Source organism: Sipha flava, unplaced genomic scaffold (genome assembly GCF_003268045.1).
Source record: "Sipha flava isolate LNK unplaced genomic scaffold, YSA_version1 332_pilon_pilon, whole genome shotgun sequence".
NCBI lineage: Eukaryota > Metazoa > Arthropoda > Insecta > Hemiptera > Aphididae > Sipha > Sipha flava.
The window spans coordinates 192718-214366 of record NW_020273022.1 but is presented as its reverse complement, the minus strand read 5'-3'; the positions used below and the strand labels follow the sequence as shown (position 1 = coordinate 214366).

Genomic DNA, 21649 nt, shown 5'->3' with positions numbered 1-21649 from the left:
GGCGTTACAGCGTTCGCGGACCGTTGCGGACGTGCCGACGGACGATCGGCCGGACACCGTCGTCGGCAACCGCGGCCGCATCCGTTCCGACCGCGCGCCGTCGTGCGGGGAAACGAATCGGTGGTCGGCACCGACCACCGGCCGGTCGGTTTCGGGGGCGCGCGCGCGCGCGCGTAACGCGTTAGAACCCGCCGCGCCGTTCCGCGTAACTGCATACAGAGCGATGCGCGAAACCCCGGACCGGTTTCTTACCGGACGGTGCTCGGAAATCGGTGCAAATCGTTCGGAAGCCCGTCTGGACGTTAGGTACCTACGAACAAATCGGGTTTTCCCATCCGGAAAAATTGCCGTCCTCGTAACGGCATCTAGCGGCGATCTCAGCGCAGTAGTACCCGTGAAGATGAAAATCCATATATATATTATGTATCAAAAAAAAAAATTTTAAACTCCCAATGACAACCTGTTCGTACCCCGTTTTGTTCTCCGGTGTTCGAAATTATTTTTTTTTTTCCGACGAAACAATGATCTCGACTTTACACCGAATACCGTTGGCAACACAGCTATAATGATTCGTCGTGAACATTTGTGTGATACGATCAAGATAATTACGCTGATAAACAATGTTATTGGGTAAAAGTTGTCGGTACACATGAAATGCGATGTACATATAAACGAGTACGATTCAACGGTTTCACCTTATGTTCGGCCCGTACATATGGTATTTCGTTTCGACCATACAATACTATCGGATGAGACGGAATGAAAAACCTAAACGTAGTTAAGAATGTAGATGTTGAGCGTGTTCATATCAGTAATTATATCAGATCGTTTAGTGAAGTCTGGTGAACTACGCACAAATCAGTCGCGCATGTTTGCTATTTTTTTATTAAGCGATAAATTCAACTGTGTACACCTTGTTTTTGGTACGATATTTCTTAGTTGTGAAATAATATATTTATTCGTAAGATCACGGCTTTACTACCTAAATTTACACGCACACATCTTCATGGATGGTATTATGTTATAGCTAATAGTACTACACGTACTGTTCAAGATAAAATAAGTACAGCTTTAAATTATGTAGTAAAAATTTTAAAAATCAATAAAGCCGATGATGTACAAAGTAATACTGAAGAAGTTATGAGATGTTTCGCCACTCGATTTTTTTATCGGGTATTTATGTTCCATTTTATTTATTTATATTAACATATTTATTCTATTTTATTCAAGTTCTACTGATAGATAAATCGTATATTATCATAGATGCTTGATCAACGGAACAGCAGCAATAGAAGGAAGGGGATAGATTTCGCAAAGAATGCGGGGAGTGGCTTTGTTCTACAATAAATTTCCCGGTATCTGCGTACAGGTTAATGCGATCGGGTAAAAATATTATTCAAACACATTTCAACGCTTGTTTATAATTTTTTCAATATAATAGATAATAATACTGAATCTCGAGTTAATGGTCGCGGTCGCCCAACCCTTAATCTAACATTTAACGATAGTAATGAGCGTTCAAAACGACTAAAATTTCAACGTCTATACAATTCATCAAGTTTAAGCGAACCAGGTGAGACAACTTTGTATGTGTTAAAGTTCTTTAAAAATTATAACATTTCGACTGAAATTATTGAAAACCTTATTTATCGATTTCACGTTATTTTACAATGTTTATCTTTAAGTCAAAATATTTGATATTCTTGAAATGTATTCTTGGGAAACAGCAGAGATATATATAAATTTATAAACTATACAGATAAATTATATAGATATAAATTTATACGGTTGGTATTGCATGCCACGAAGTATACACAAGGTAAATGACTCATCAACAATAAAATCGTTTACATTGCCAATTGGAATTTTAAGTGAGGAAGCTCAAGAATCACTCAAAAGTACAGAGCCCTACAGCGAAAAGTCTTCAAGAATAAATATTAACACTGATATTTTTCAAAGGATATTACTATCATCGGTTCCTCTTATGAGCACTTTGAGAAACGTTGAAAACAAATTTAAAAAACTGCTTCCAAAATTTGAAGATTTATTGCTGAACACAAACTTTTGTAATGCTATGAAAAACTGCAGTTAATTTCTGACGAATAAATAAAATATTTTCAATTTTTATTGAATTCCATCGTGTTTATTTAAATGTACGTAATTAATGGGTATCGATAGAAGCGCATTTCAATGATGGTTATACATTTATGAATATCAAAAATGTAATCTGTTTAGTTTTGTCCATCTTTTCGCATTTGTCGACCGCTGGGGGATGATGGCTCGTCGAAGTGTTATTCGTCGTTGTTTTTTTATTGTTTCGGCATTGATCGCCTTGACTTGTCAACGCTTTCCAAAACCGTAACCATTCAAGCCGCTCGGCCGGACGTTCGTGCCGACTGCACGCGAGTAACCGCAACAATTTATGCGCAGCAATACGTACGCGTGTTTTAACGACCGTCGATTAAGACGCGCACGAGCGTCATACCCGTCCACGTGATTTACATATTTCGTAACAGTAAAAACCCATCACGGCCGATAGTTACGGGTCGACTGTTATTTTTCGAATAACACGTAAAGCCCCATGTCGAATAACATTACCTAGCTCGTTGAACCGTACGACGGTCAACGGTTGGATATTATTTTCGAATTTTTCACTCGTCCGATGTCGCTATTTTTCTTTTGTTTTTGTTTTTTTTTTTTTTTTAACGCGTTTATACATTCCCTTGCCGCGAACCCCGGTAAACCGTATCGCGCGACCGCACTAACCACGTTCCGGTAACGTCCCGATCGCCTCCGATCGGAGGACCGAGATTTTTTCGAAACGTCGACGAGAGTGGTCTTCCGACACGCGTTCTCTCGAACTCGTTTTCCGAGGACCTCGTCAAACTGTTCGACATCATCGTGTCGACGTAACGATGTTAAATAACCGTGTTGATAATCCGTGGGCGCAGTTCGGAAACTTATCGCGCGCGACGCGAGAACGGCGTTTTAATCGCGGCAACGCGACTTTTACACTGCGAAACACGCGATACGTAGGTGAACGTTCTCGTCCGAACGGGCAGCGTCCGCACGGGTAACCGACCGTTCGACCCGCAGAGATAAAAACCGATTCCAATACAACCGTTTACTGTTTCGATTGAAACGCAAACGGCGTGTTCGAAAACGCGTTCGATACGTAAACGTGTATGGGAGCGCGCGCGTAGCGCAATTAACTCTTTGGAAAAAATACCCATTTGGGCAATATATGTAAAAATTAATTTTTTTTAATTTTTTTTTTTTTTTAAATGCTTTTAGTCTGGTATTTAACTAAAATATTGTTGACTAAATTTTTTTTGAGTTAGCAGTTTTTCCGGAAAAACTTAGGAAAAGGTGGTCTTTATAGTGACCACCACCAAAATAAAAGGCTTTTTTGAATAAAATGTTATAAAATCCAAAATATACTTAGTAACTTTAATAACAAATTAGGTATATGAGTACCATAAGAAGGATATAAGAAAATATTGTGATATTGTTTGATATATGTATAAGCTGATAATAAGGTGGTTGGTATACACTGACCACTGTCAAAAAAATAATAAAAATAATTTAAAAGGTGGTTAATATAGTAACCACCGCACTTGAAAGGTAAAAAAAAAAGTGATTAGCATACTAACCACTGACCCTCAAAGAGTTAAAACGTACTGGCCGTCCGTTCGATTCGCGATGATCGACCGAACTAGAGACGAGATCGTTATAGTGATTGTTGTTCGTCACGTTTTATCTGCGCGCAACGAAATGTCGACGCGTTCGAAACGTTAACGTTACCCGCACGGGAATGATGTTAAATAATGCGTTGATAATGTCGTGACTCCGGATGCGATGTAAACGACGTGGTTTCGGCGACTTACGCGAAACGAATGAAACCGATGTCGTACATCGTATCACAATCGTTCGTATTCATCGTACGCGTTACGTTGATGGTCCATCGTTCTCGAGCGGGCACACTTGTTCCTATCATATGTTCGGATGGACAGGGGCGTGTTTAGATAGGGGCCACGGGTCCCGTTGCCCAGAGCGGCACATTTTTAAAGATTTAGAGGGGCGGACAATTTTTATTTCGTACTTTACACAATGATACAACTTACGCAAATGATTCAACAACATGTTTTCTAAATGAGTGCGTACAATTTTAAGGCCGTATAAAAAATATTGAAGTTTACAACAGTACAGATGTTACAGTTTACAAGAGAACATAATTTTAATAGTGTTTATCTTTATACTGGAGTAGCTTTACATATTTTTCTGTATACACCATCCACAAATTATAGTGTAGAGCGTTCTTTTTCCACACTAAAAAAAAAATAAAAAACTATTTTCGCTCTATAATGGCACAATACCGGTGTTTGGCTTTAGCAGTATTAACAATTGAAGCTGAAAAAACCACTTTATTAGATTTTGAAGAAATAATTAATGATTTTGTTAGTTCTGAATCAAGGAAGAAAAATATTTAAATTTTGTATTAATATTGTATATCTAGCAATTAATGGAGGTTTTAAAAAATAATATTAATTAGTAACAACAACATTTTATTTTTTGACTGGAAGGGGGGGGGGCAAAATATGTGTTGCCCTTACCTTGAAATTCCTAAATACGCCACTGCGGATGGACGAAAACCCGTCCGACGGCAGTGTCCGTCGTCGATTGTGCGGATGGCTACAGATCGTGCTCCGCGCGCGCACGTCAAACGTTTAAAGCTGATACGGATGTGCGGGTGCGCATTACGAGAGTTTTTTGACGGGAAAACGTGCACGTCGTTATTTGTACGACGACAACATCATGGTTCCGCACAGTATTGTTTCTAAAATTAATAAAAACATAATAGGAAAAATAAAATAGGAATTCGTAAAACGACAACCGATCGTTCATCGTTGATTTTTAGACCGCGGTTGACTCGCGGCACGGTCGTGTTTCGTACGGTTTTCCGCCGTTCGTTTACCGGTGTTCTAATGAATGTCAACGAACATTATTTAAAAAAAATAAATATTCTAATCCAATTGTTAAAAATCGACACCAACAGCTATACTATTCGGCGTGTACATAACGCCAGAACAATTCGAAATAAAAAAAAAAAAAAAAATGACGGTGTTACAGGATGCTATAAATAGGTACACTAATGGAGTAATACAAGGGATTAGAATATTTACAAATTCTATCACATAATTTTAGTTTTCATACATGACATGACTATTACATTTGTCTACACTCTTGTGAATGCATTAGGATTATGTTATGGTTGATCTTATGTAATAATATTTTAATACAAATTCATTATTTTTGTCTTGATATTTTGTCCTTAGACATTTTTACCAGGGATTTCTATTGTAGGATACATACAAGACATATACGTTGAAATATTATTAGTAAATGTAAAATAAACAAATGATAATTATATTGTAAATCTCGTAGAGTATAGGGGAAAAAATTATGTAGCCAGATTTTAGGATTGGTTAGACAGATTTCAGATTATTTTTTCATTCCCGAATTTGTCTTCATTGTGAACAGTTCGTCGTGAATAGTTTAGTACGGTACCTATATATGTTTGGATGTTTATAAATAAAATAAATTTTTTTTTAAATCATCGTACACATTGTAAGTATTTTGTTTCTTTATTATTCTCTTATATTATATTTTAAACAAAAATATGATAATATATAAGACTATAAAAAAACTTAATAATGAATTTATTATTATATTAACAATGATTTGCTGTATGTTTGGAAAATATAAATTTACATAAAAATAATTATATAAATATACAGTTGACTTAGCAATGAAGATTGTAATTAGTTAAAAAATTACTATTGCACGCATTAGGTATTTAATTTATAAAAACAAGTATAAGGTTCAATTATCTTTTACTGTAAACTAAATATAATTTTTATCAATTTACGTGTTTTATTATTTTTATTATTTTTTTTTTTTTTTAACAGCAATCTTATTTTTAATTTAAATTACCTATTATTCTTTATATTTTGTATATTTGAGTCATAAATAAAATACATTTCACAAAGTTATTGCTATGTTATCTTAACCTTGACGGCTGGACATATTTTTATTATTATTATTAAAACAATTAGAAAAAAATATAAAATACCATCGCGAAATTTTGCCCCTTTTGCCTCCCCAGTAAGTAATCTCTAATGCAATTTTAGCCGTAAATATTTTACCTAGGGGTAACATTTCACCAGATAATAATTACTGGGAGGCTAAAAAATTTCATTAGGGATAATATATTAGGAAATATAAAAAATTTTTACCGCGTAAAATTTAACTCACCCGATAAAAATTCACTAGAGAAATTTTACTCATCTAGTAAAATTTCACTTGTGAAATTTTAGTCCCCCGGTAAAAATTCACGAGGGTAAATAATCCCGGTCACACCGGTTCAGAAAACGAACTGGTTACGTGAGGATGCGCGGTCGCCCGGGCCGGCGGCGTACGTTGTCCAACGTGTTCCGCGCCCCAAAAGCTACGGTCGGATCGGACGGGCGGGTCGCGGCCGAGTCGGACGGCTGCCGGGGTGAAGACCGTCCCATAGGGTTTTCACTTGCGGCACCGGAGCGTCCCTATACGGTTCGACAGTCGTAGCCTCGTCGTCCGCGGCTCGTTCGTATCGCACCGGCCTTGTACGGCGCCACTCGCCCGTGAAATGACGGCGAGCGCGTACGAAAACCCGTGTATTAATACTATCAACGTTCTTGTTTTTATTACTGTTAATATCATTATATTTACTGTTGTTAAATAGTAATAAAGCAATAAGAAATAATAAATTATTTCGTTTACTATTGTAAATACAATAATAAATTTCTTTTTAATTTAATTATTATTATCATCATTATTTTTACACCGTTCCGTTAAACTGTTTCGATTTCGCGTCCGTCCAAAAACGGTCGCCGTTACACGCGTTCACGGCACAAATGACGGTAAGAAAAACCTATGCAGATCAACGCCATCAACCGCCGACCGGAACAGTCTTGTATCTGCGGCGCGCGCCACGGTCGCTTTAGCTCGAACTTCTACTGTCCCGAAAACTTCTTCGGTCCAAAAAAACGAGTTTATCGTTTATATTTAATTTATATTTCTTCGGCCTTATCCCCGTGTTCTATTTCACGCAACTCGAATTTCGATTCTGAGCGAAGTGATTCGATTTTGCTACTGATCTTTGTAGTCGAAACTTCAGTTGCCTAAAAGAAATCGACGTTTGAAATCTTATAAAACATCTCATGCGTTTACGTGTTAAAACTTAGTATTCTACAGTAAATAAATCGTTGGGTATTCTTTTGATATGTAATCTTATTGGTCCAATCACCTATTTTTTTAATACTATTATATGCTTAGAAACACTGTTTTAAAATCTAACCTCGTGATGTTGTGATTAATTGTACTCGTTCATAACTTTTTAGAATTTTTTTTAGCGAATTCCACTAATTTATGAATATTTATTCATAATACAGGATTAGTTGGGATAGTAATAATACAATAAATAATGCCGAAATAAAAATACAAGTTATATTATTTTTGCATATTAAAATTCTAGGTTTATAATTTCACAATGAGTATCATATTTTTTTAAAGTTATAAGCCATTCATATTTTTTATCCGGGATGTTTTTGGTTTAAGATTAAATTTTTATATGGATTTTTGCTTAAAATATTTAAAATAATGCACTTTCATTCGAAGTAAGAACGTGAAGGATAAACATTTTTGTGTAAGTACACTTTTTTTTTCAGAATACCTATTTTAAAAAAATTGTCTAATGCAGTATGGTTATTTATAGCAATATGTTCGGAGTAATATTTCATATAATTATTCTATATTATATATATCTAGATATTATTATTATCGACTTTAACAGACAATCTACCAACATTTGATATTATATAAATTGAAATAATGCAATAATCTCAATGACTTACTAATTCTATTTAATATAAAAATTTTCATATATTTTTTAATGTTATAATATCCAGAGCTCAGTTTTGTATAATTTACAGGTTGTCTACACTTTTTTTGAAATCGTTAAAGAATAATTAAACGTTGGCTGTATAAATATTAAAACAAATTAATGCATCGAGGAAAAGTTGGGCTTTACACTTTGATTATTCACACACTGTTAACACGGACTATATAATAAAAGGTATTCGTTATTGAAGAAGGGAATCTATATTTTGAAAATAGTACGTTTTGAAATAGTAACAGTATAAAGGCATGTATTTTCACGAAAAACCAGATCAAAGTCTATTAGTTTCGTAAATGCATAGAAAAATTAATTTCCTGGTCACATTAATAAACATTATGTCCAAGCAACCAATATATTATATAATCAATATTAAAATATTATAACAGAAGATTAAAAATCCTTCAGTCTTAAATATAAAATATATATATAAAATTTTTAACATTATTTTAACATTACTAAATTAGTTTTAAACAATCTCCATAGTGTTATATGCACTAAAAAAAAAAATTACCTTCGCTTAGTATATGTAAAAAAAAAATAGAATGGACACATTTTCCTTGAATCAACTGCTTGACATGGATTTTATTAACGCGAAAAATCTGGATATCTTAGAAAACAAAGTCCAAATTAATAAAGCAAAGATTCAGCAGCAGTTCGAAGCCAGACAAAAGAGCTACGCGGAGAAAAAGTTATTTTACGAAAAACGCATCGCAGACTTAGCCGAATGCCGTAAAATTGATAAATTTATAAAAATTGCTAAAAATGAGGCAAGGTCAAATCGATTTTGCTTTGCATCATGTACCGTGAAGACAAAAGAGTTATATAAAAATATAAAGCTTGTATCGGACATGAACAACAGAGACCGAAGAAAAGCAGCCCTACTGGAACAGATAAAGATCGATCGACCTTTCATAAAAGAAGAAAATGCATTGAAACTACATGCCAAAGTAATAAAAAAAAGGCACGAAGAAAGTTTGAAGCGAGAACTTTGGTTAAAAAAAAGAAATACAATAAATAAAAAGCCCAAGGTTGACAAAATACAAATTACAAAGGATCTGTGTAGCTATGTTAAAGTAATATGCCTCATGTGTTAAGACTCTTAAAATATACCTATATATATATATATATATACATATTAAACGGAAAATTAAAATATAATTAAAAGTATTGATAAAAAAATGTTATGAATCACGTTAAATTTCAGAACACTAACAAGCGTCCAATATTCGATGACGAACAAGTCTCAGTCAACACTATGTTTCAAAATCGATTGAAAAATCTTCAAGCCAATTTTAAGACTTGCGAACAAGGTCAAGCGTTCTTCAATGTAACAAAACCACTATGGAACGAAGTGACGCAATGCCTGGGAAAACAATCATCGGTCATCGTGGAATCAAAATCTGGAATGACGCTCAAGTATAAACAAAAATACATGGAAAATGCCTTGTTAAGTATGTCACAGAACATAAACTATTCAACTCTGTTGCTGCAGCAAATCATGGGAAACGGTACGCATTAACGCATTATTTCTTCGAATTTTCTCTTTTATGTTATTTCGCGTTTAAGGATACGTCACTCTCGCTCGTGTCGTCTCTGTGTTACAAACGCTTGCGATCGTGTAAATTATTACAATCGAAAAAAAATCCATAACTCGCTTTGAAATTAAAACACCGTGAAAACCTACGACACCGCATAGATAATGTTTTTCACTTAAAATTTGATAACAGGCAACTTTGCTCCGATAACGAAGTTTTTTTTTAATTTTTTTATTTTAAAGAAATTTACAATCTGTACATAAAAACAAAAACAATAAGTAAATGTGATAAATATTATGAATAACAATGGCATGAATAACATTATTGGGGAAGAGGCCAATTGGCAACACCCTCGTAATTTGTAATTTGGCAATTTATTATAATAGGTCACGGGACCAGTTGCTTTTTAAACGTCGTTTTGGGTTTCCAGGTAGAACGTGAGAGGACATATTTTTTATAAGTGGATTTTTATGGGAGTCGAGTTTGGAATATATCAATTTCTTTTTCGAATAATAAGTTATGAAGTTCATGTTTGTGTTGGATGGCACCGTTTGCGTTCCAGAGTAAAATGTTTAATGAGGGATGGGATTGGGTGGAGTTATTCATTATTTTTTATTAAAAGTTTGTTGATAACCGTTGTGAGAAGTGAAATAAGTGGATTAATAATTAATTTAAAATCATCTAGGAATGAGGTGAGCTGTTTGGAAAAATAATTGGTGGTTTGTTCATGGATTTTTGTATTATTAAATTGACGAGAGGCATCTGCGTATGATTGAGTGTGAGGCTGATTATTAGTATTAATATTATCATTTGGGGTGGTGCAATAGACCTCTTTAACAGGTATGGGATTATTGTTACTTAATAATTTAATATCAGATTGGAAATCTTGGTTAATTTTTTTTTTATTTTTCTGGTGTCTTTGTTGTAGATTTTTATACACAATGCAACCTCGATAACTTGCTGGGTATTGTCCTTCGCATAGTGCGCATTTTGGTGGTTGGTCGATGGGTTTTAAACAGGCAGAAGTATTGTGGTTTTCACGAGGTGCGTGATTACAGTATGTTCTCGAGTGATAAAAAAAAAAAGATGATAAATCGTCCGGGTCGGTGTTTATTATTTCGTTTTGTTCAATTATTTCATTGACATTTACAATTTTAATTGGAGTTATCGGTTTGTTGTTGTATGGCTTCTCTTGTGGTGGCGAGCGCAGTGACGTGTTATTTTGGTTAGATAACGAGCGCGGCAGCGTATTATTTTGGTTAGACATTTTGTGCAACGGTAATTAAAAATGCGATTTTTCTTACCTTGGGGCTGCGCAGACCCCCGTAGTGGGTAAGACCTGAAATACTAGTGATTCGCTTTTTTTTCCCCTTTTCAACGGTATTAATTTTGTTAAAATCGACAAAGTTGTATAAGTGAAACATAAAAAGAATCACGGACGTTTAATAAACATGTGTGCTCGATAAGAGCTGTGCATTGAACGAAGTTAACGATTCTATGTTGGTTTGCTGCACGGTAGATTTGCCGTCGTTGTACGTATGCGTGAAACGGAGACAACACGTGCGAGCGCGGCGTCTCCTTAACCGCGCGCGTTTCGTACACGCGTTCAACTAACTGTGGAATCGCTTTAATGTATCGATTGCACGTAACACGCACGGATGTAGTGTTGAGATTATTATATGCGAATGTTCCAATTATTAGATAAAAACTATTACATGGACGACAAGGTGTTAATAGTGTTGATAAAAAAAATCATCAATCTATTCCCGCCGGACACGTCGGTAAAAGAAATGATTGGAACGATCAGACTCGCCGTGGAACACGAAGCGGACGCCAGGGCCAGCGCGAGTTTCATAGTGACCGGTTTGAGCAGAAAATGCGTATTCGAGTACGCGAAAAGGGAGATTTCCAGTGAGTGAGATCGGATGATTGTTCGATTCGTCCGATTATTGTATTAGAATACCGTGCGCGCGTTACGTGGTTAGGTTAGGTTAGGTTTGGTGACGAAACTAGAGTCGTTATAAGGTTAGTCAGTCGACTACGGCACCGCAATTTTAGCAATATTTTATTTTTTCGGGTATCAGCTCGGTTTTCAATCTACAACCGTGGTCATCATTGTTATACCGTATTTTAATAACTCTACGCAATCGAAAGAAAACAAATAGGTACTTAAAGGTCTGTAAAGGCTTTGTTTTTTTTTTATTTAATCAAAACAAATGGATATTTTTAATAATTTCTACAATAAAATTAGTGAAATGGTTCAAAAAAAAAAAAAAAAAAAAGAAGAAAATGGATTAACATTACTTCCTTCAAAACGCAGTTCGACAGTGTCATTAGATTTACCAAAAAGCAATAAAAGATTAAAATTAATTTAATATCCATAACATATTATCCACACTTTTGTATATCTGTATTTCGATGATATACTTCTACTCTGACCCTAGTCTGAGAACTCAAACGATCATAAATTAACCGGATACAGATCGGACAGAGGAATAAGACTTGGTGTTGTGGCTACTCGAATATAAAACAATAATTTACACTAAATGCTGAAATTATTTTAATAAAACAAGCATACATAATTATCTTTATATTTCATTATGTCTTATATCTCTTATGTCATATATCAGATATGTATTATTTATTAAGAATACTATACATCTATACTCAGATAACTCTGGGCCTCCACATGAGTTTTCTCAGTGAGGCTCAAAAATCTTTTTGATTTCAAATAAAAAATTTAAAAATTTAAAAAAAATACAAATCACGGGTCTCCCGATACGTATGCACACAAACGCGTCCCCTAACGTGGTGTTCACGTTCTTAAATATAATTTTACAAACTACCGCCTCAACTCGTGTGTTTCATTTGACCTATATAATGAAATGTAATTGATACAGTGGTCTTTATGACAATTTTATTATTATTATATTTGATATTGTCAATCGATTGGCACGCACAACAATACCTAATACGATTGATTATAAACACTATAGTAGTAATAATATAATGTATTTATATACTAATTTTAAATAACTATAATGTATTTATAAACTATTCAAATACTAAAAGTCTACATTCTATGTGTACGCACTATGGTTGCAAAACATGGATATTAAATAAGACAGAACAACGAACACCCGAAAGATTTGAAATTTAGTGTTGGAGAAGGATGTTGAGAGTGAGTTGGATAATGAAATAGAGAAACGAAGAGAGATATTCAAAGCCATCAGAACAAGACGATGGAACATGATGGGTCATATATTGAGACACGAAAATGAACTAACCCATAGAATATAGAAGGGATAAATGAATGTAAAATGGACCGAGGACGTCCGAGAACTTCATTTGTCAAACAAATGATCTCCGACGCTGGACTAACAAGTTACACCGAACTGAAAAGACTAGCCGATAACAGAGAATAGTGAAAAGCGAATATCCAATTGCAAAACCGACCTTTAGGGTTGAATACCAAAAAGAGAGAATATCTTGTTCATTTCGAATTATTATTATTATTATTATTATTTCCCTTATTAGTTAAAACTGAATACTGATTGTTTGACATATGGGCTTTACTATGAGTTGACACTGAAATAAATAAATCCACGGCCGTAGATTTATGACCGTGTACTGATAACCGGAAAAATAAAAAAATCTATTATATTCCGTAGAAATCCACGTCGACGCGCGTTCCGATACGAGTCCAAGAACACCATACGTCGTCAGGTTTTGCGCTTACCGAAATCGTCATCCCCCGACCGCGGCGCGCACGTCAAGTCGTCTCCCGCGAAAACAGCTCCGCGTCCGTCAGCGGCCGTAAATGGAAATTGTTTTCACTATGGACTAATTTTCTATAAGAACACATAACTTTCTAAAAATACCGTATTATCACTGGTTCAGCGCGTAATTCGTTATCACTTTATCAGCAATTCATTATGATAGTACGAACCAGCAATTAGTTATTAGATAATAATATTTTTAGCCTATAGGCTTTCGATCGCGATTGTTTAAAAATTGAAATTAGTACTCGAAAGACCTAAAACGTTTTCGCCTGGATTTTCACTATGGACCACCATATACCCCAGATGTCCCCGTCCCTAAGTACGCCACTGGCGTCCCGTAAACACGTCCCGCGGGACGTCCCGACAACAACGTCTAACGCCGCGTGTCGGACGCGCAGATCGCGTCGTTTGTCGAACAACGCGACATTATCGTCGCGTTACGAAATCTTTATCGACATTTTCGTTTTTGAATTTTTCGACTTTTCAGAAACAGTGTTCGTCAACTTACGGAGAACCATCGATCGATTGCAGCACGTCAACGCAATAGTGACGGACGACATAGTCGCGACCAAAGAACCGGAGCTGGTGAAAATGGCCATATACGATTTGCTCAGCAGCGATGACTACACCGAGTTGGACGGGCCGATGGACGACGAATCTTACGTCGCGCTCGTAACGAACGACCCCCTCGGCAGAATGTTACCGGTGTTGCAGTCCCGACGTTATCGCCTGTACTACGCCAACGTCCCCGTTGAATTCACGAAGTTTCCCGGTCGCGACAAACTGACAAAGGTACGATCTCTCCGCACCCTTTCGACAAAGCGCATCTCCACGCCCCGGTGGGTCGCATCGCGTTTCGTACGACTATACCCGATCGAATCGGCCGGTCTCTTCTCGGCTGCACAATCACGGTTCACACTTATCACAATTATAATTGTGTTGGACGTTCCACGTTCGGCTCATGATTGCACCAATATCTCAAACGCACTTGACTCGTTGTTGTCTACTACCAAGGCCGGATTAAGCACCTATTGGGCCCCGGGGCTAACATTTTACATGGGCCCTTTTGACAAATCGTGCTTTACAAAGACGCTCGCAGAACGATATATTTTTTTAATTATTTCACAAATTGTCAATTCCATTATAAAATTATAAAATTAATAGTACTACTACTAATTTTAGTATGATAAAAAATGTGTATCGGATAAAAATTGTTTGGGCCCTTTTCACTTGGGTTCTCGAGAGGGTCCCGGGGCTTCTGCCCCGGCTAGACCCCCCTTTAATCCGGCCTTGTCTACTACTCTTGTCAAACCGACGAATGTTATTAAATTTAAAATTTATTCGCCGTTTCATAACTGATCGAATCGACTCTCCGCTGCCCGTATAGATTTCCAACGCTCTTCGCACATACGGCTCGTTTTCGGAAAATGTTAATTTTTTTTATCCTTGCTGAAACCAAAACTATCAACGAAATGAGCCTCTGACACTTGTTATGTGACATTCGCCAACGATTATGGCTCGTTTTATGAGATGTTTGATTTTTTTTTACTTTTGCAACTGTCCTTGTTTAAGGAATTGTATTTAGCATGTCCTACCGTTCTAACGATTCTGATTCTAGAATGGGACACCTACATATGGGTGTCATTTCCAACCACACGCTTTCAAAAACAGGTCGTCGTTCAAAACCGTACACTTTTATATCTTAATCCTACATGTCCGCCAAATTAAACCGTTCAATACCGCACAAATTCATATATATATATATATATATATATATATATATCAATGATGTATACATTTATCTAAAATAACATGAGTGCACCTCGAGACCGGGCTGGGTCACTCGCTCGCTACGCTCGCTCGGACAGTTAAAAACGAAAATATCCCCCAATTTGCTATGCAACATCACTCCAAATAGGTCAAAGGATGAAACAACCGATTATGAGTGGGAATCATATGAAACGGCAACGTGAACCGTACATGCAAAGTATGCAAGGAGAAAGAACTGTTAATCAAATGTGTGCGGTTTTGAACTATCGACCTTTAAAATTTCCCTTTTTAACAGTAGAAAAAATGTGTGCGGTATTGAACGATTTAAAATGCGTGGTTATAAACGGTAAATATGCGGTTTTGATGACCACTGCCGCTTATGTGTAATTAATAAATACGTCAATAAATAGATGATTTATAATTACGTATGTTACTATTAAATGGCAGGACGACGATGTGACCGTACCGATTTAGATATATTTTTAATCTAAAAAAAAAAAAAAAAATTAGCAGACGGCGCACTCCTAGCGACTCGGAGTACAGCCACCTCTGGTTACGCATATAATATATTATAAATACGTTACTTTAGTGCAGCGTTTTTCCCTACCAGCCAGTATAGCCTTGCTCGTGCTTAGTTGCTGCACTCCACTCTTATATTATCATTATCGTTCTGACCGCGATCGTTTGCCTCCGGCAGTCGTTCGACAAATTGATCGACATGTTCCTGGAGCTGGCGTACATGGATACCGCGAGTTTCGTGGCGACACCCGATCCCAACGAAGATTATTTCGTCGACAAAAAGAAAGTTGAGCTGCCCGCCATCGGCATGATGAATGTGTACAGGATCGCGCGAAAACTGTCGAAGCTCTTGTTCGGCATGTTCCGGACGGACGAGAATACCATCAAACACTACTCCTTGACCTCTAAAGCGTACATGCTGATGGCCGGCAACAGGTCGCCGCGAATCAAGTACGACAGGTGCGAATACAAGTATCCCGGGCCCGCGATAGACGTGGAATATTTCATTTCGAAGTTAATAGAAGAACATAAAAGGTACTCGTGATGTGGACCGTGTTCAAACAGGTTGTTGCTGCATCGACGTTTGATACAACGTAACCGCGTGTCGTGTACATCGGCGTGGTAAGTTTGAAGGGTCTAGGTCTACATTTCGCCTTGGACATTTTGGTTCCTGCAGAAAAAAGGTTTTGAGCATCGCTGGGAAAACGACGGGGGACTGGTCGAATGTTATTCGGTAAAGGTCATATATACTCACATAAGTGCCGCACTACTAAATTCGAAATTCGTCTGTGCGGTTGCTGATAATCCACAGAAATATTCCGGCGGCGAATCGGTCGCGGCGAAATGTCCGAGTCCGAAGTGCGAGGACCGAAACAAGAATAATTTTTCTTGTTCCGCGAACATTCCATATAGACCCCTATTGTTCTATACGAATCAATACATGAACAATATTATTTAATATCATACAGGATGTTCTTGAAATGGATGAGGCCACTAGTATATGTGTACTCATTGTGATGGTCCAATGAAGAATTTTTCTATCTTTAAAATCTTGGTTTCTTCAAATTATTTTTAGAATATTATCTTAAATATCAGAATAAATACTATAGTTATATTTTTTGTAAAATTCTCATACGTATCGAGGCGTCACACCACGTTTTTTTAATCTGTGACTCGAGCATCAAAAACGCGTGGCAAATGCATAAACAGTGTGACGTCTCGGTTTTATGAAAATTTTACAAAACAATACAACGAACCATTATTTTAATACTAAGGATAATATTTTAAAAATAATTTGAATAAAGCAAGATTTTGAAAATCGAATAAAAATCTTCAATGGGTCGTCTAAGTGAGTACGCATAAACTAGTGATTTCATCCATTTCAAAAAAATTCTGTATAGGTATGTGTTGAATTTCAAGGATATTTTAAATATTCCTATAAATATGATAACTTCAAGCTCAATACTGTTAATTATTTGGTTCGCATGGGATAACAAGAATGTATAAAAATATGTTGGAAAAAAAGATCCATTTTCGTCATCCGGTCTAACCACCAACCTACAAGACCTGTGAATAGATTTTACTTCATAAGTAATAATATCACACCTGTAAGCGGTGGGTTTGTATTACAATTAATAATTAATATTAGAGTAAGCTGACCTATAGTTTAACTTAAAGAGTAGAACATATCTGTGTTATGTCAAAAGTTGACTTAATAATTAATTTTTATTCATTTTATATTTTATGCAAATTATAAGGTTTTCTGAGCTGTAATATTTTACATAATCATAACGTACATAAAATATCGTAAAAACCTATGACATCCCACAGATAATATTCTTCTCTTTAATTTTTTTTTAATAAGTCAGTTCACTCAAATTAATATTAAAGCCAACAACATAACATCTACTGAATACAGATTTGTTATGTTGTATACGTTTGTAAGACGGAAACTACGCAGGTGGGCGTGACGTCCTCCTAGCGTTGTTACAAATCTGTATCCGATCTTACAAAAACGTTTATAAAATAGTAATTATAGAGAGACAACCGAATTTCAACAACTTTTTTAATATAAATATAGCGAACTGCTCACTTTGTAAGTTGCTTTACGACATGGTTCACCATGTTCAATACGTACATGTATAGCTTTTAAATTAAGTTCAACTAAATTTAGATAATAAAATACTAATATAACAATATGAAAAGTTTTTATTGTAATATAATACATATTTATGATTCATAACTCGACTAAGTTTTATATGAAAATAAAATTTATCAACAATAAATCATATGTACGTTTCTGAAGCGCTCTAAATTTAAACTCTGCGGTGTCGGTGAAACGCACCTATTGTATTAATGATTTATAAACCATAATACGAATGAACTACGAATGTACGACTCTTTCTAGTGAAAATAAAATATGATTATGAATATAGTCTTTAACGCTTTTAATCTACGGACTAGTTTTTTATTTTATTTTTTTAATTAATTTAGTTCTTAGAATTTCGAATGCTATTCAACTGCAGTGGCTTATTTATTTGTATCAAATAAATCATCACTAATCAACGTGTCTCTGTGTTATTGGCACATTGCACATTGCACCTTGACCCATTACATTATTTAAATTACAGTTCAATACAGTTTTATTTTTCACTGATATTTATTTCAATTTATATGATTAATTAAAATGTAAATTGGTGAACTATTTGTGATAAAGTGTATTATTTCAATTTTTAAATCACAATTAACCGTGCATAGGAGCGCCTGGAAGATTTTGTGCAAACACAGTAAATAAACATAAATCATCGATGTTGATGTTGAAATTTGCATTATTTGCTTGTATGCTTTTTTTTTTCCACGGTATACTTGTTTTGTAGCAGTGGAAATTAAATTCTGCGAACTAATGAAAACAGATCGATCGCAGATGTACGCAATTTATATATTCGCGTTTATACACTAGTGCAATTCGATTGAGAACTACCTGTATGTATACATACAGTGACATCTATGTATATTACGCAGTTTAGTCATTGAAAAGTGTACTACTTCTATATCAGTGCAATAGTGATTATTGTAATATTATGGCGGAGTATGGACACAATACTTTGGTTACAATATTTGCGTTTCCGACGAACTAATTATGATTTATTGACTACGATTTACTGTTATTAACAAATATCGTTCTACAGAAATTCTGCGATAAAACTGTAATATCAATTACGTTATCAGCGAAACAAATTACAAATAATAAGTCGAATGGCGAATTTATCTACTTATATAATGAAGTTCGTAAATATGATTTTTATGTTTTTTTTTTCTTATTTACATTGAATGTTAATAAAACATGTTCATATGTTATAAAATAAAACTCCGTCAAACCTTCAAGCACACACGTCTCGGTTTATAATTTTCAACAATAATATTTGTACAGGTTAACTATATTTCTGTTACGATTCGTATCACAACGAAACATCATGATGAACCTGATGAAAATCGAACGAACATCGTTAAAAAAAATGATTTATACATTTATGTTTTCTACCGTTCAAGTACACTATGATACGTCCCTATTAACTCGGCCCGATTAAGACGTACAATGTCGTAGGTACGAGACGGACTCCGGTTCGAAGTCGTATTCCAACCGCATCAAATACGACAATCGATCGCGTTATAGCTAGTCCGAACTTCGATCAGTATTTGTTATTTAAATTTACAATAATAACACGATGCGTAATGTTTGACTGGTGTGCAGTAAGAGAGTCATCCGAATAATGATGAAAACGAGCGTAGATAATACACACATACACATGACTTGCCTTGATTGTAACAGTCGCTGCAGTCGTCCGTTAGCGAAATAAATGTTACAACTAAAGATGTGAATAATCTAATCAAATAATCGGTTCGATTCGATTATTTTAAAAATCATTCGAATAATAAAACAATCGAATGCATCATTCGAATAAAATCATTCCGACGAATTAATCAAATTAAACATTCATTTGATAAAAATTATATTACGAACGTAATAATTTTTGCCCAGATGAAATAAAATCCGAACTGTTAGGGGTCGACCGCGTTCGAATACACGTTGCCGTGCATAAACCGTACCTTTTACCACCACCACACGGTCAAGTGCTATAGGCGCAACTAGGGTAAAAAATCCGGTACAACGTAACATGTGGCCATTTAATAATATATCATCTAAACTCCGTGTACAAGTTTTTTTTTTTTTACACCTAAACTCCGCACATATTTTTTTTTTAACACCCTAACTCCGCATATCATTTTTGTATACATTTTTGTACATAATTTAAAAAAAAAAAAAAAACAATCAGTATTCTATCAATTGGCCGTCGTTATATAGTTCTATGTTTTTATTTGTTATAACAACTAAAATCTAATAAAATAAAAAATTTATTATAATAAAGACAATTTACAACAAACACCTTCGTCGTCCATATAAAATTAAATGTAATACAACTGTAATGTAAATTAAAACTAAATATTATTGAATGGTGCCAAACTTTTTACAAAATTATATCTATCAATTTGGCCGTCGTTATATAATTCTATGTTTTTATTTATAAATTCCATATTCGTTTTTTGTTTAGTTCTAACTATCCTACTTTCATTATTATTAGCAGAATTCATTCGTATGTAAGAATCCGTCTGCATAGCTAATAAGTTTTTAATGAAAACAGCAATATTTTAATGTTCTGAAGTAAATAAATTACCAAATTTGGCATGAAAAGACTCACAGTTGTTTGTTGTTCTCCAGTGTTGCTTCTTTTTTGGTCCAAATACTGGGTGGAAATGTTGCATCGTTTTTTTATGTATGTTTTGTCTAAGTAAGTGATCATTTTTTTATTTCGTGAATCCTTGGATTGGTCATTTTTAAAGTAATTTTCAAAACAACATAGTTTTATGCTGTACGGACTTTCGGTGTTAAAAATATTTTTAGAATGCGGAGCTATTGTACGTTAATTTCTTTGACCGTGCGGAATTACGGTGCATGCGGAGTTGCGGATTTACAAAATAATTTTATTCGTGCGGAGCTACGGTGCGTTCAAATAAAATCTGGGGGCTACAGCCCTCCTACCAAAACTTAAAATAACCTGTAGAAAACCCTGTATACTATGTTAAAATATTTTAGATTCTGGACCAAGTTGGATTCACTGCAATGTGTCTTTTTTTTGTATACGACACTATTGTGAGTTAAGTATGCTGTATGCGATATGCCATGTATAACATTGGAATATTTATCGGAGAGCTAAATCTAGTTCGGGGGGGGGGGGGGGAGCCCCCCTAGCCACCCCCCCCCCTAGTTGCACCTATCTCAAGTGCACACCCGATTGCCAACAATAAATTATTATTTTTCGATTTCTGCATACGACGCAAAGCAACTAGGAAATGTTTTTTCGATGAGCTCGAGAGCGATTGTCGTTTCCAATGTTATCTCGTTCACGAATCCGACGCATGTTGCCGTTTATGAAACGATCGAATCGTTGGCTCGCGGAAATTAGATATTAACATTTTTCTAACCGTATTGATATGCGGCGGTATTCTTGAAAACGACCTTAAAGTTGAACAGATTAAGATGAAAAAAAATCTCGTGTCCATTAAAACCGGTTGTCGACAATATTATACACCGCACACTGTGAACATTATTATTCATGTGCCCTTTGAAACGTATTTTATAAAAAAAGAGCGTGACATAGAATTACATATAGCGATATTGGCGATTATTTACCGTCTGCAAGTAATATATCAGTAATATATGGCAGTGTTTGGCAAATTAGTATTTCACGTTCACGAAATACAATGTACACGAGTGTTTTGTATTTTATTGAGACTTTCGTTTTCGGTCCCGGTTCTTTAAATATAAAATCTCGGTTCCGGTACTTGAAAAAAACAATTTTATTTTTTATTTTTTTGTTAACACGGAATTAAGTATATAACATTCATTTTATTGTGAAATATTACACTTTTAAATTAAAAAAAAAAAAAATCTTAATTTTATCAAAATAGTATAAAATTAATGTAAT

The 21649-nt window shown here is 35.2% G+C and overlaps 1 protein-coding gene across 1 annotated transcript; it reads left to right on the top strand.

Annotated features, from left to right (window-relative positions):
* Nucleotides 1-8574: 8574 nt before the first annotated feature.
* On the top strand, nt 8575-16149 carry LOC112687133. Its single transcript, XM_025559691.1, has 5 exons — nt 8575-9072; nt 9204-9507; nt 11236-11445; nt 13804-14108; nt 15784-16149. Exons 1-5 carry the CDS (start codon nt 8575-8577, stop codon nt 16147-16149), a joined length of 1683 nt encoding a protein of 560 aa, XP_025415476.1.
* Nucleotides 16150-21649: the final 5500 nt, after the last annotated feature.

Excerpts from the sequence above, each read along its gene's own strand:
- LOC112687133 (XM_025559691.1), top strand. The coding sequence starts at position 8,575 with ATGGATTTTATTAACGCGAAAAATCTGGATATCTTAGAAAACAAAGTC. Across the intron at positions 9,508-11,235 it reads GCAGCAAATCATGGGAAACG|ATAAAAACTATTACATGGAC; the intron begins GTACGCATTAAC and ends TCCAATTATTAG. Across the intron at positions 14,109-15,783 it reads GTCGCGACAAACTGACAAAG|TCGTTCGACAAATTGATCGA; the intron begins GTACGATCTCTC and ends TGCCTCCGGCAG.